At 36.1% G+C, this 14,485-nt stretch overlaps 1 protein-coding gene across 3 annotated transcripts in view; it reads right to left on the bottom strand.

Annotated features, from left to right (window-relative positions):
- Positions 1 to 5,997: 5,997 nt before the first annotated feature.
- Positions 5,998 to 14,485, bottom strand: part of PIK3CA (phosphatidylinositol-4,5-bisphosphate 3-kinase catalytic subunit alpha) — a 46,665-nt gene continuing 38,177 nt past the window's right edge. For all 3 annotated transcript variants that reach the window (XM_039355419.1, XM_039355417.1, XM_039355416.1), the window contains one exon: positions 5,998 to 6,922. In XM_039355419.1, the coding sequence (XP_039211353.1) occupies positions 6,652 to 6,922 (271 nt within the window). In that variant the 3' untranslated portion in view covers positions 5,998 to 6,651. The remainder of the gene's footprint in view (positions 6,923 to 14,485) is intronic.

Genomic DNA, 14,485 nt, shown 5'->3' with positions numbered 1-14,485 from the left:
CCTTACTGTGGTATGCACAGCGCAGCAGAAAGGTCTGCAGGGACCCGAGGGGTGGCAAGCAGCAAATGGGGTGTCTTGGGGAGGCAGCCTTGGCAAGCCTGTCTTAGGCCTCCAAAGACCTTCCCCACCTCTGAGGCCCATGCATTTAACAGCTGCATCAGGGAAAGCAGAGGGTGTGGGCCATTAAGTGAGCCCATCTTGCTTAATGGTCGTTACCACTTCCAGCTGTCACTAATGGGTAGGCTCCATTACAGTCATATCTCTAGGACAGTGTTTTTCAACCTTGACAATTTTAAGACATGTGGACTTCAACTCCCAGAATTCCACAGCCAGCAATGCTGGCTGTGGAATTCTGGGAGTTGAAGTCCACATGTCTTAAAATTGTCAAGGTTGAGAAACACTGCTCTAGGACCACCTCTGCGACAAAGAAAACTTATCTGATTATTCCAAAGTTAAGGTGCAATTGATGGAGATCGGACCAGGTAAGATAGAAAGGGGAAAAAAAACTCCTATGTAACCATTTCCCACTCAGATTAGAACTGTGGATCCCGGTTCTAATTTCCTGGAGAATGGCTCTCCTTGCATCTTTCCAGAAATTATTGGCACGTAGTCAAAAAGCCCATGATTATTTTGTTTAACACAAAAGTATTTCTGGTGCGAATACATAAGGAATTTTTATTTTTCCCTAAAAGGATCCATTTCTAGTCTGAAACCTGGCAGGCAGTTAAAAAGGAGTAAGCTTACATAGAAAATGAGGAACTAATATACATATTATAAAATAAAGTGAAAGACTGAGTGTTAGAAAACCTGCAATGACCATTAATAAAAGTTAAGGGACAAGCAAACCCCTCATTTCTTTTGTACTTCAGTTCTAATTTTCTCATGTGATTTCAAATCAATACAATTCAATGTTGCTAAGATGTTTTTCAAATTCTTTTCTGAATATAAGTATTTGTGCAATAAACTATACCAAAGAGAGACAAATCATGCAGAACTGTGAAATAGTGAAGGATTATGGATCAAAAGCAAAGTTTGTTTTGCTACTTGCGTATCTAGTTGCCAGTGCAGGTATGTGGTCTGGCTAGTCATGTTCATAGCAACAATACTGGGTTCTAAACATCTTAGAGCAGGGGTGTCAAACTTGCCGCGTCACGTGATGTGTTGCGAGATATCACAACTTTTTTTTGCATTGCCGGAGTAGGGGTGGGTGCGGCCTCCGCATGATGCAACTGGCCCATGGGCCAGCAGTTTGACACCCCTGTCTTAGAGGATGGAGGTTGAGGATCTAACAAGAACTCCAGAAAACTTTGAGAGAGCAAAAGAAAAGCAAAGAACAAAGTTCCTTACCTTTCCATGTATCCAGGCAGAAATAATAGTTGCTGACAAGTCATTTAAAGCCTAAAACTTGTTTGGCTTTGTGCTTCTTAAAATCTCAACCTGTATTTTTTGATCATTATAATTGCCATACCTGTGATCTGTAACGACACTGTATCACAATAATATACGTCAAATTTTAAAATGCTCTTAAAATAGAGTGCCCATAAATACTCCTATTCATTGGAACAATAAATAGGAAATTGGAAGTCTGACCAGGTTTATAATGATTTTCAGTAGGTATTGTATGTTTTATCCAAAATAATCCTTTATCAGAAAGCAAATTATAGGTTATAACCGATCATTAAGTATTGGAGAACTATATTTTCAAAATACTTATGTTATTTCCTAAGTAAAAATGCAATCAGTATACAAAAGTGGAACACAACTGTTAGGTTAGAGAAAAATCCATTATGATCAGTTCAGCATAGCTGCAATGAACTGTAGATAATTCATAATTTAAATTCCTGGTGTTTCCAGATAAAGGATGGAAAGAATCCTGGAGAGATCTGGTTTACCAATACAAAAAATATTGAATTAAGCACACGAAATATCTAGTTTGGTATAAGGTAATTTCCATTATTCCTGTAAAACAAATAAATGCCACATTAGATTTATGGGCCAAGTCTTTGTCACCTCTTAGCAACCACAATGAGTTTCCCCATGATAATCTGTTCTTAACCTGGCCTTTCAGCTCTACCAACAAAGTACTCATTGCTACTGAGTCTATTCACCTTGCTCCTGGTTGTCCTCATCTTTCCTTCCACCTTGTCCAGTGAGTTAACACTCAACATAATGTGTTAGAACAGTGGTTCTCAACCTTTTTAATGCTGCGACCCCCAACCGGTCGTAAGTCGAGGACTACTCAACTGGTGCAGCACCGTTTGCAGAATGGGACTTTTGGCGGGCTCAGCAGGGCAGAGACAGCCTGGACAATTCCTATTGGCTTTTGAAAGCCAATAGAATTAGACTCTATTCAAGAGAGTCTATTCTATTGGCTTTCAAAAGCCAATAGAATAAAAGGGAGTAGCACAGCTAAGGAAAAGGGGAAAAAAATGGCGGACTGCATTGTTTGGCGACCCCCGTGAAATGGTCGTTCGACCCCAAATGGGGTCCCGACCCACAGGTTGAGAACCACTGTGTTAGAAGGATAATTTGAGCCTGGTCATTTGTGCCTCTAGACAGAACTCTGGGTTGATTTGATGATACATTTCTTTTCTTGGCTGTCCATGGTATTCCCAGCAGTCTTCTACACCAACATTCAAGGATGTCCATCTTTTTCCTATCCATCTTCTTCAACTTTTGCTTTCATAGAATATCATAGGGGATATAATGATTAGCATGATTCTGGTCTTTGTAGGCATAGGCACATCATGGCATTTAAATCAATAATTCCTAAAGAGTTTGTATCTGTTCCTTATCTATAGGGTTAAAGAAACAAACTTAATCACAATTGAACTGCAATGCAAAATGAGGATCTTTTCTAAGGCAGCCATTGTAGACATTGGCTAAGATCCAAAGTTATAATTTTAGATACCTAAAAAAAGAATGATCAACCATCTTTCCATTCCAGAACATAACTGAAATTTGCTTTTGAAAGTCATTTTGTTTTGAGGAATTTTTGATCCTCTCTGAGCTTGCTTGTTTTGTTGCAGACATTTCATTACCCAAACTAACTAACATCATCAGTGCTAGTAGGGATTGGGTGTGCTCTCATTTTACAGTGGCTTGCCCCGTCGGTGTTGGTGGGAGTGTTCTTGGTGGTTTTCTGGTCAAGACTGCTTAGTGCCTTGGTTGGGGTAATATCTGTTTCTTGATTGTTGGTCTAATGATAATTGTGATGTTAATCTCTGGTCATCTGGGTGTTGATTGCTGGTGGGAGGGTGTTCTGGTCCTTTTTGTTTCTTTTTTGGCTTGTTGATTGTGTCTCTTTTGAATGGTACTGTATATAGAGGTGCCTATTGATGGCTGATTTGTCAGAGTGCCAGGCTTCCGAGTATTCTCTTGCGGTTTTGGACTTGGCTTGATCTAGGATGGTCACAGTGTCCCAACTGAAACCATGGCTAAGTCTATCCATACGTTGCAAAATTCAGGATTTTTCATCATATCTTCTGACTGTTGATTGATGTTCATGGATGCACTTTACTAGTCTTCTGCCATAGTGCTATGGCAGACCTTACATTGTACAGTGTGGATGACTGTTTTTATTCCTGGGGCTGTTGGATCTTTTGGTTTACTTAGGATGTATTTGTTTTCACATTCAATTTACCATGTAGCATGAAGGGATTTTTTTTTTTGGGGGGGGGATACAAATCAAAGGCATAGAATTAGTGGAACTTTTTTGTAGGGGTGTGTGTGAATCCTAATTGCATATAGATTATGCCTCAGACAAATATTAGCATACTGAAAAGTAGTCCAGATAACCCTAGAAATATTTTACCGCACTTTCCACAATCACATATGCAGGTTGAAGGGATGACTGTGCAGGTATTTATTATAAAATTATGGTTCCTAAGCAATCCCACCCTTAAATGATCAATGATAAGGGATATTTTAAACAAACATGTAAATTGTTTAAATACATAAAGAGTAAAAATAAATAATAAATGAATAAATGTTGGTATTATAGTTCATCAACATTAGGAAGGCTGCAGATTTCCCTTTCCTGCCCTATGGTTCCATCTGTACCAACATTAGCTTTCAAAGTGAGTGGATTTATGATTTTTGCAAAGAGCTGTGCATAATTGTCATTGGCTATTTTTACACATTATCTGTACCTTTAAAAATAAATTCAAGATGCAATTACTAACAGATAACAAATGTTTACCTTGTTCAAGAAATATAGCCTCTTCACTGTTTACATTCTATACAAATTTATTTGTTATATTTTACTAGCTACTGTCAGCACACCATATTCAAATTATATTGCACTCTGAATAATACCTATTTGAGAGGGGGGAAAAAAGGTAAATGCGATCAAATATCCAGATTTCAGGAACATTTTCAAATTCTATAAACTCAGTGAGACAACATTAGTGTAAAAGAAATGGCATCTTAGATTTTTGGGCTCAGAATACACAATATTATAAAAAATATTTATGGAACAATTTGTACCAGCCACTAAGCTGGTTGATGCCAATTTTATCAGTTTCATATTGCAATAAAGACATATGTACACATAGGCACAAACATATCTATAAAGTATTGGTTGGTTAGCTTTGCATGCTCTGAATTATGTAGCAATTTGAAGACTGTTTAGTAATCAGATTTATAATATTTCTGGTTTGTTGGTTATTCTAATTAAGCAATTCCTTTCCAGCAATCTAGGAAAGAAAGCCAAGGGAGAGATGGAAGGCAAGTTAAAAATAATCAAGATACCCAAATATCTTTTAAAGAGCATTGCCTGAGATTATTTTTAGGAAGACCTGAAAGATCTCATTTCATTCTAATGCACCAAAACTAGCATGAACAAGAATCGATTTCTACTTCCATAGATCGATCTTCTTATAGGAAATTCAAATAGTTACCAATGGAAACAAACTTTGAGAACTTTGTAGTATTACTTTGGTTAGGGAGCTGAAGACACAAGTTCTCCCCTTTTCATCCAATTGTTTCCCAGTCTATTCAAGGTTATTTTCTGACCGTATTAACCACCAGTATTAAGCTTTATTCAAAGAGCTCCCGAACGTTTATAAGAATGTTATAAATATATGATGTTCCCCTTTGGGTAAGCCTAAAGTAAGTCAAAAGCCTTTAGATTCCTAGATTACACTTAGCTTAACTTTACCATCTGAACTTCAGCAAATGTGCTTGAGGTCTTGTTCAACTTCAACATTTAAATATATTTATTGCTGACCATTTTGGCACTCTCCAGATATGTCAGGGTATAACTCCCACCCCAAAGCAATTAGTTCTACCGGATAGGGATGATAGCTGTAGCCCAATAGCTTTGGCAGATGGCAAGATAGAAAAGTCAGTTGTAGACAATGGAAATTGAGCATTCTGATCACAAGTCATATTTATTTAGAAGCAAGTGTTACCGGTTTCAGAAGATTTCCCCCTTCCCCTTTGTGATGGCACAGATAAGGACTTGCAGGCTCTAACCTCATCCTAGAGCCCTACTGCAAGTACAAACTCTGTGCAGCTGCCGAACCTAAGCAGCCTTCTGAACATACGAACTGTAGGCATGCATATCCAGCTTTGTTCAATTTACCATAGGAAGTTCTCAAAATCTACTCAGCAAGTGCTGAACAAATTCCTGGATGTAGTAAATGTACCGTATATTCCGGCGTATAAGACGACTGGGCATATAAGACGACCCCCAACTTTTGAGAAGATTTTCAGGGTTTAGAAAGTCGTCTTATACGCCGGAAAACACGGTATGTCCTGCAGTGCCTATGGCATGGCTGCATTTCAGCTGGTTCTGAAGTCAGGACTCAGTACATACAGAGAAGCCATGCCTGGAACAGCACAGGATTCTTTAAATCTGATCCTACAAGTCACTGCATCAATCTAGTGGTTTATATAAATCTGTTAGACAAAGAAGTGGTCTGTAAAATTAAAATGACAGAAAATCAACATAAAAGAAATATATATTAATAAGTTTCTGTTATATAAATAACCTTTATAAAAATAATCTTTAATTGTAATAACTCACCTCTTTTTTAGGCTCTGGAAAGCATGCATGAAAAACGTTTTGAGGTTTAGGTTAGAAAAAAATAAAATCCAGACTCCAAAACCTAAGAAAAACCACTATTCTTAAAACCACGAATTTTATCTGACATTATAAAGGCACCATCCCCTCTATCTTTTTTTACGGAGTACAGTTCATGGGAGAAGAAAGCTCTTTTAGAAACAATGAACAAAATTGCTAAACTTTCCTTTTTTTTCATTAGTCTGTAACGTATCTGAATCCTTTTTTCGCCAGGTGAAAGACTGCACATGTGAAAGACTGGGCTATTGTGCTGGCATAAATTCCCAATTAAATAAACCAAGATGAACAAATCTCCAAGTTTACCTTCTTACACTGAAGGCATAACACAACTACACATATAGAAAAGTTACATGTTGAAATGCATGATTTATAGTGTTCAAAACACTACAAATATTTTATTTAAATAACTTTGCATTTTTTAACCTTGCTGGAAGTTCAAACGCTGTTCTTGGTTTGTGCAACTATGATGCAACAAGGTTTTTTTTTTTTTGTATGCTGTTGAGACAACAGTGCAATGGAACAGCCAAAAATTAGGCTATCTGTTTTTTTTTATTATCTTTACTTTAGTTCAAGGCATGCTGCTTGATTGTGTGGAAGATCCAGTCCATTTTTGTTGTCCAACCACCATGATGAGCATCATTCATCTGTTTCATGAAATACTCAAGTGCTTCTTGTTCAGTTTTGTCTAGTGCGAGAGTCTTGCGTATATATGCAATGTCGTCAAAAGACTGTAGTTCTGGCATCCCTGAACCAAGCATCATAGAAAAGAGGTTTATGAAGAGGTTGGCATGTTGTCGAATTGCTAGGTAGGCCTTGTAACACATTTCTTGGAACCTGAAAAGAGAAAGAAAAAGCACCCCAATAAAGTCCTACCAGATTAGCAACACGCTGGAGATCAGCCAACAAAAACATTAGCATCCTTCTGTTTAAAAAGATTACGTGGCTGAACATTTTTTTTTTAGTGTTAAGGAAAACAATTCTACAGTACAAACTCACTCAATTTAGGCCCCTTTAGATGTTCTGGATTACAACTCCCCAAATTCTCAGCCATCATGCATTCAGATCATGTGAGCTGAAAACTGTAGGAGCTATAATCCAATACATCTGGAGACATGTTGATTGCCAAAATATATATAACTTCCAAGAATTATCTTTCGAGAAATCAAGTTACATTTAAATGTAAGAGTAACAAATATTACTCTTAAAAGAGCTTTATGTTATTCAGCTCTGTATACTTTTGATAATAGCCACCACCACCAACCTCCACATTCAGCATTAATAAACATAGTTTTCATGTAAATACATATAGGAAAATAAAATGCAGCTTTTTTATATGAGGCTTATGGGTGGTGCCAAATTCATTTGCAATTTTCAGTGCAGAGATAATAATAAGGCCAAGATGTGTCTTTGCAAGTTTTCCACTTGCAAATTGTTCTAAGTTTCATGGAGGAAGGCTTATATTATTACAAGGTTCCAAATTGTACATGCAGTGAAATATTCAAATTAAGATCTAAAGAGACCCGATGGTAGACATGACAGACAACAATCCAGCTTCCAATGATTATTCATAAAAATCTGATGCTAGATTGGCCCATCACCATCATCATTACCACCATCATTATTTTAGAATATAGAATCTCGAATAACAAGTTGGAAGGGACCTTGGAGGTCATCAAGTCCACCCCCCTGCTCAGGCAGGTAACCCTACACCATTTCAGACAAATGGCTGTCCAGTTTCTTCTTAAAAACTTTCAGTCCAGTATTTATTTCCTTATTTCCTTTTTTTTGTTTATAATAGTTTTAGAAATTTTGGGGGGGGGGGATTTTGGGTGTTTGTAAGAGGAGGATTATATTTTCTTATAGATAGAAAAGGTTTTTTCTTTTTCCTTTTTTTTTGATTTTTTGGGACTCTTTTTAAGAAGGAGGAAAACTTTTTAAAAAATGGCTTCTAAGCGTCAAGCGACCTCTGCTGTGCCTAAGGTGGCTTCTTCTCTGGCAATATTACCAGCGCAACAATCCAAATCCAGATCACCATCACCCTCTCTGCCTGCACCACTCATGGTAAAAGACCTTCAAGAACTCATGGGAAGTGTTGTATGCCAAATTAGAGGAGAAATGAAGGAGCTTTTAGTAGAGAGAAACAACATCTTGAGGGAGGATATAGTTTTGGCTTTAAAAGGACTTGCTTCTGTTGTTGAAAAACTGGACTCTTGTATTGAGGATGTTGTAGACAAAGTGGATTTATTGGAGGATAGGGTTGAAAGTGTGGAGAAAACGGTGGAAATTTCACAGGATGAAATTGTAATGTCTCAGTACAGAGAGATGGAGTTCGCTTTGAGAATCAGGGGTCTGCGGGAAAATATGCAAGAAAATCTGAGAGAGGTGGTGGCAAATGACATCGCTGTGATTTTGGAGAGGGATTCAGAGGAGATACTTAGAGAAATTGAAAAAATATTTAGAGTTAATTCTTGGATTGCAAAACAGAGAAATTTGCCAAGAGATGTGGTGATTTATTTTGGGAAAAGATCTTTACGCAACAAAATTATACAAGTATTTTACAACAAGAGATTCCAGATTGCTGCTCAGGATGTTATAATTTTAAAGGAGATTCCATCAAAAATTTTAAGAAGGAGAAAGGACTTTGCTTTTCTATCAGATGAACTTAAAAAGTGACAGATGCCATTCAGATGGGATATTCCATTTGGAATTGTGGTGAGTTACGCGGGGACACGTTATAGACTTAATACTGTTTCTAAGGCAAGAGAGTTTTATATTTCGGTCCTGGGAGCGCGCTCATCACCACCTATAATGTTCAAAGTTTTGGAAGTGAAGGAGGGAGAGCAGTTGGCTGAAGATGCTGTATCAATGAAAGTTGGATTACAGGCTGAGTTGTTACAGTAGTCTGAGATGAAAGAACAGAGAATAACTCGAGCAGCGCATAGACGAAAAGAAAAGGAACAACAGAAGAAGGAAATTAAAGAAGTTATGCAAGAATCTGCTTCTGAGCCTGTGGGAGGAGCAACACCTAAGAGATCTTCATTGGTTCAATCTTCAATGGCAGATCTTCAAGCAGTCTTCTCTAGGCTAAAGGATGGAGGAGATGGCAAAGCTCCTGACCTGGAATGTTAACGGCCTTAATTCTCCACAAAAAAGGAAGAAAATATTTCATTATTTGAAGCAACATAATAATGACATCGTTTGTTTTTAGGAAACCCATATTATTTCAAAGGATCAAAAATATCTGATTAACGCTCGATTGGGTTCTCATTTTGTATCATCTGCTCTTGGGAAAAAAGGGGGTGTTGTTATTTATGTTAAGAAGAATATACCAGCTATATTAATAGATTCTGATCCTCAAGGGAGATATGTTATGATTGAAGTAGGAATGTATGGTAAGAAATTGCTTATAGTGGGTTTGTATGCCCCTAATCAACAACAAGAACAATTTTATAGGTTTCTTCATCAAAAATTGATTTCATTGGATTACAGATCTGTTATTTTGATGGGGGATTGGAATGGAGTTTTGGATACACATAAAGATAAGAAAGGATTTTCTACTTCTTTTAAGCAAGCCAAACTACCTAAGGCTTTTTTTGATTTGAAGGAGGATTTGGAATTGAGAGATTTTTGGTGGGAACGTAATATGGAAGAGAGAGACTTTACTTTTTTTTCTGATAGACATCAATCGTTTTCAAGAATTGATTTTTTTTATTACAATGGATTTATATTTTAGGGTAAAAAATGTAAAGATTTTTCCAAGGATATTGACAGATCATAGTCCTGTATGGATGGAACTGGTTGCTGAGAAAGAGGAGAGAAGATCTTGGAGGTTGAATGAAAATTTATTTAGACAAGAGGCGAATGTTCAGAAACTTAAAAGAGTATTTAAAGGAATATTTTATTTTAAATATGCATAAGGGAACCTCAATGTCAATGGTTTGGGATGCTAGCAAGGCTTATATGCGTGGGGTTCTGATTCAAATGAATAAAGCTCATAGGCAAAAACAGATGCAAAAGCGCAAGGAATTGGAAGATGAGATTAAAATAAAAGAAAAAGCATTAATTTTGAATCCTTTGGATAAGAATGTAAAGGCTTCTATAAATTTGCTTAAAACACAGTTTAATATGTTAATGGCTGATCAGGCTGCAACTAATTTACTTTATATGAAACATAATACATTTTGTAATGCAAATAAGCCAGGGAGGTGGTTGGCTTATCAATTAAGGAAGAAACAGAAGTCGAGAATTATAGATAAAATAAATTATAATGGAAAAGTGGTTTTTCAGAAAGAATTGATTAAAAAATCTTTTTTAGATTTTTACACAAAATTATATATGGGTAAGAAGGTACAGAGTTCAGATATAGATAAATATTTACAAGATGCTCATTTTCCCAAGTTATCAGATGATCAAAGAAATGCGATTAATGGATTTATCACTGCACAGGAAATTATCATGGCAATTAAACAATTAAAAGCTGGTAAAGCACCTGGTACTGATGGATTGACATCAATCTATTATAAGACTGTAAGTGATGAGATGATAGAGCCCTTAAAGGAACTTTTTAATAATATATTATTGGGTTTAGAGATTCCCCCGTCTTGGGGAAAGGCTTTTATATCTTTGATTCCAAAAGAGGATCAAGATCTTACTTTACCAAAAAAATATAGACCTATATCTCTTTTGAATGTAGATTACAAATTTTTTTCAAAAATTTTAGCCAATAGACTTATGATTGTATTGAATCAAGTGATACATACTGATCAAACAGGTTTTATAACCGGGAGATATATGAAGAATAATTTTAGACAAATTATTAACTTAATAGAATATTTGGATAAAAATAATCAGATTTCTGCAGGATTGATTTTTTAGATGCTGAGAAAGCCTTTGATCAGGTTAATTGGCAATTTATGATAAGGTTGGTTGAAGAGATGAATTTTGGAGATAAAATTTTGCAAGCTCTTCGAGGTATTTACCAAAGAAAATCGGCTCAACTTATAATTAACGGAGGTTTATCTGAGGTTTTTCAAATTGAAAAGGGCACAAGACAGGATTGTCCACTGTCTCCTTTGTTGTTTGTTTTAACATTGGAAATTTTGTTGATTAAAATTCGTGAATCACCTAAAATAAAGGGAATAATGATTGATAAGAATGATTATAAATTAAGAGCTTTTGCAGATGATTTGGTTGTTACTTTGTCTCAACCAACTTATTCTGTATTGGAGTTGTTACAGCTGATAAATCAATTTGGACATGTTTCTGGTTTTAAAGTCAATAATAATAAAACTAAAATATTACTTAAAAATATGACTAATTTGGATAAGGAGACGTTGGTTAAATTGACGGGCTTTGAAGTTGTAAAAAAGGTCAAATATTTGGGGGTTTATATAACTGCTTCTAATGTAAAATTGTATAAAAATAACTATGAAATGTTATGGTCTAAAATACAGAAGGATTTGAATGATTGGAAAAAATTGCAACTATCTTTGTTAGGGAGAATTGCTACAGTCAAAATGGATATTTTGCCAAAGTTTCTTTTTTTGTTTCAAATGATACCTATTTTAAAGAAAGAGGCAAATTTAGAAGAATGGCAGAAGGGTATCAATAAATTCATTTGGGCGGGGAAAAAACCAAGAGTAAAGCTTAAAATTATACAAGATGTTCGAGAGAGAGGTGGACTCAAGGTGCCGAATTCGAAATTGTATTATGATGCGGTGGTTTTAACATTGATTAGTGATTGGATTAATTTAACAAACTTAAATATACTTTTTTGGGAGGGATGGGATTTATTATATGGATGGCATGCCTATTTAATTTATAATAAAAAGGTGGATAGGGTCTTTAAGTCCCATATTTTGAGAATTTCTTTATTGCGAGTTTGGAAGAAATATTATAGATCAGATTTTAGAATACCGTTGTGGGGAATTCCAGGGTATGCAATAGAAGGGATAAGGAAAGGAGTGAAAATGGGGGGCATTTCTTATAAACAATTGCTTAATTGGGATGGGAATAATTGGCAATTAAAATCTATGGATGAATTAACGCAAGAAAATATTAATTATTCTTGGTTTCAGTACAGGCAATTATTAGAAAGGTGGAGAATAGATCAAAAAGTGGGTTTTATTAGGGAGGATGTGAATTTGATGAAACAAATTAAAGATCAAAGTCGATTTCATATAAACAGAGTTTATAGTGTATTAGTGGAATTGGATTCAGAAACAGAATTAGTTAAATATTGTATGGTTAAATGGGCTCAAAATTTTGATGAGCCGATTTTATTAGACACATGGGAGATGATTTGGGTGAGGAATGTTAAATTTACTCAAGCTCAAAATTTACGAGAAAATTTTTATAAAATGTTTTATAGATGGCACCTTGATCCACAAAAGATGTCTTGTATGTATCCAAATGTGCAGCCCAAATGTTGGAGATGTGGTTGTTTGGATGCAACGTATTATCATAATTGGTGGTCATGTAGAAATATAAAGGCTTTTTGGATCAAGATTTGGTGGAATATTCAGAAGATTTTTAATAGAAGGATAAAATTTACACCACAATTGTTTCTGTTAGGTATTATTGACGATTGTGATGGTAAAGAGATTATTTTAATGTTGAATTTAATTACAGCAGCAAGGTTGCTGATTGGGCAATACTGGAAGAAGGATTTTTTGCCTAGTTTAGAAGAATGGTTTCTTAAAGTTTCTTATTTATCTGAAATGGCAAAAATTTTGGCTTATCTGAAAGACCAGTCGCAAGAGATATATATTTTGGTGTGGAAAAGATGGGTGAATTTTATACAGAATAAATATGATATTAGAAAGTACTATTTAGCTTTTGAATAATGTATATTTAAGGGTAAGCTTTTGAATAACTTATGTTTAAGGATGGTAATTTTTGTTTTTATGTACTGGAGTTAAAGTGTTTAAAATTTTGTTTTTTGGATGTATGTATAATTGTTTGATGTTCATTTAAGTTCTATGTTTTTTGTTGTTTTTAACCCTGTATTCAGCTATGGGAAGTAGGGGGGAGGGGGTTGGGGGGTTGGGATGGGGGGAGTATTTTATTGTAAAATTTTATAAACTTTCAATAAAAAAAAACAAACTTCCAGTGTTGGAGCATTCACCGCTTCTGGAGGCAGGTTGTTCCACTGGTTAATTGTTCTCGCTGTCAGGAAGTTTCTCCTTAGTTCTAGATTGCTTCTCTCTTTGGTCAGTTTCCACCCGTTGCTTCTTGTCCTGCCTTCAGGGGCTTTGGAAAATAGCTTGACCCCTTTTTTTCATTAAACTAGACATACCCAATTCTAGCAATTCTTTATATGTTTTAGTCTCCAGTCCCCTAATCATCTTTGTTGCTTTTCTCTACACTCTTTCTACAGTCTCAACATATTTTTTATATCATGGTGACCAAAACTGCATGCAGCATTCCAAGTGTGGCCTTACCAAGGCATTGTAAAGTGGTATTAACACTTCATGTGATTTTGATTCTATCCCTCTGTTAATGCAGCCTAGTACTGTCTTGGCTTTTTTGGCAGCTACAGCACACTGCTGGCTCATATTTAGGTGATTGTCCACTAGGACTCCGAGATCCCTCTCACAGTTACTACTATTGAGCAAGGTATCTATTATACCTGTGCATTTGGTTTTTCTTGCCTAAATGTAGAATCTTAGGCTGAGAGTTTTCCAGGATCTGGTTCCTCTTTCATACCCTGTAAGGAGAAATCCCTAACTGAGACTAGCACTTCTTCTGAAGAAAGAGGAAGGAGGCTTTATTCACATTTTAACTTGTTTCAGTAGATGCATTGCTTTTTATTTTTCACAAATCAGCAACCAAAAAAGCTAATACAAGGACTGCAAGATCCATCTCACAATTACTACTATTGAGCCAGGTACCACTTGTACCTGTGCATTTGGTTTTTCTTGCCTAAATGTAGAACCTTACTTTTTTCAGCATTAAATTCCATTTTATTAGATAATGCCCAATGTTCAAGTCTGTCAAGATCCTTCTGTATCTTGAGCCTATCTTCTGGAGTGTTGGCTCCAGCTTGGTGTCATCTGCAAATTTGATGAGTTCCCCATCTATCCCCTCATCCAAATCATTGATAAAGAAGTTGAAGAGTATTGGGCCTAAAACAGAGCCTTGGGGTACCCCATTGCATACTTCCCTCTATATCAGTGATGGCGAACCTTTAAGAGACTAAGTGCCCAAACTGCAACCCAAAACCCACTTATGCATCGTTGGGTGCTGGGTGCGTGTGGCCCTTTGGCTGGGTGTGGCCCATTGGGTGGGCATGGCTGCGGTGGTAATGGCAGACTGGGTGGGACTAAAAAGTTCAATCAATCAATTCCAACTTTGCAAGATCTTTTTTTTTCCTGCGAGAAGTTGAAATTGACTGAA

This window comes from Crotalus tigris, unplaced genomic scaffold (assembly GCF_016545835.1).
Source record: "Crotalus tigris isolate CLP2741 ecotype Arizona unplaced genomic scaffold, ASM1654583v1 scf7180000018690.2240587, whole genome shotgun sequence".
Lineage (NCBI taxonomy): Eukaryota > Metazoa > Chordata > Lepidosauria > Squamata > Viperidae > Crotalus > Crotalus tigris.
This window is presented reverse-complemented; position numbering and strand designations above follow the sequence as displayed.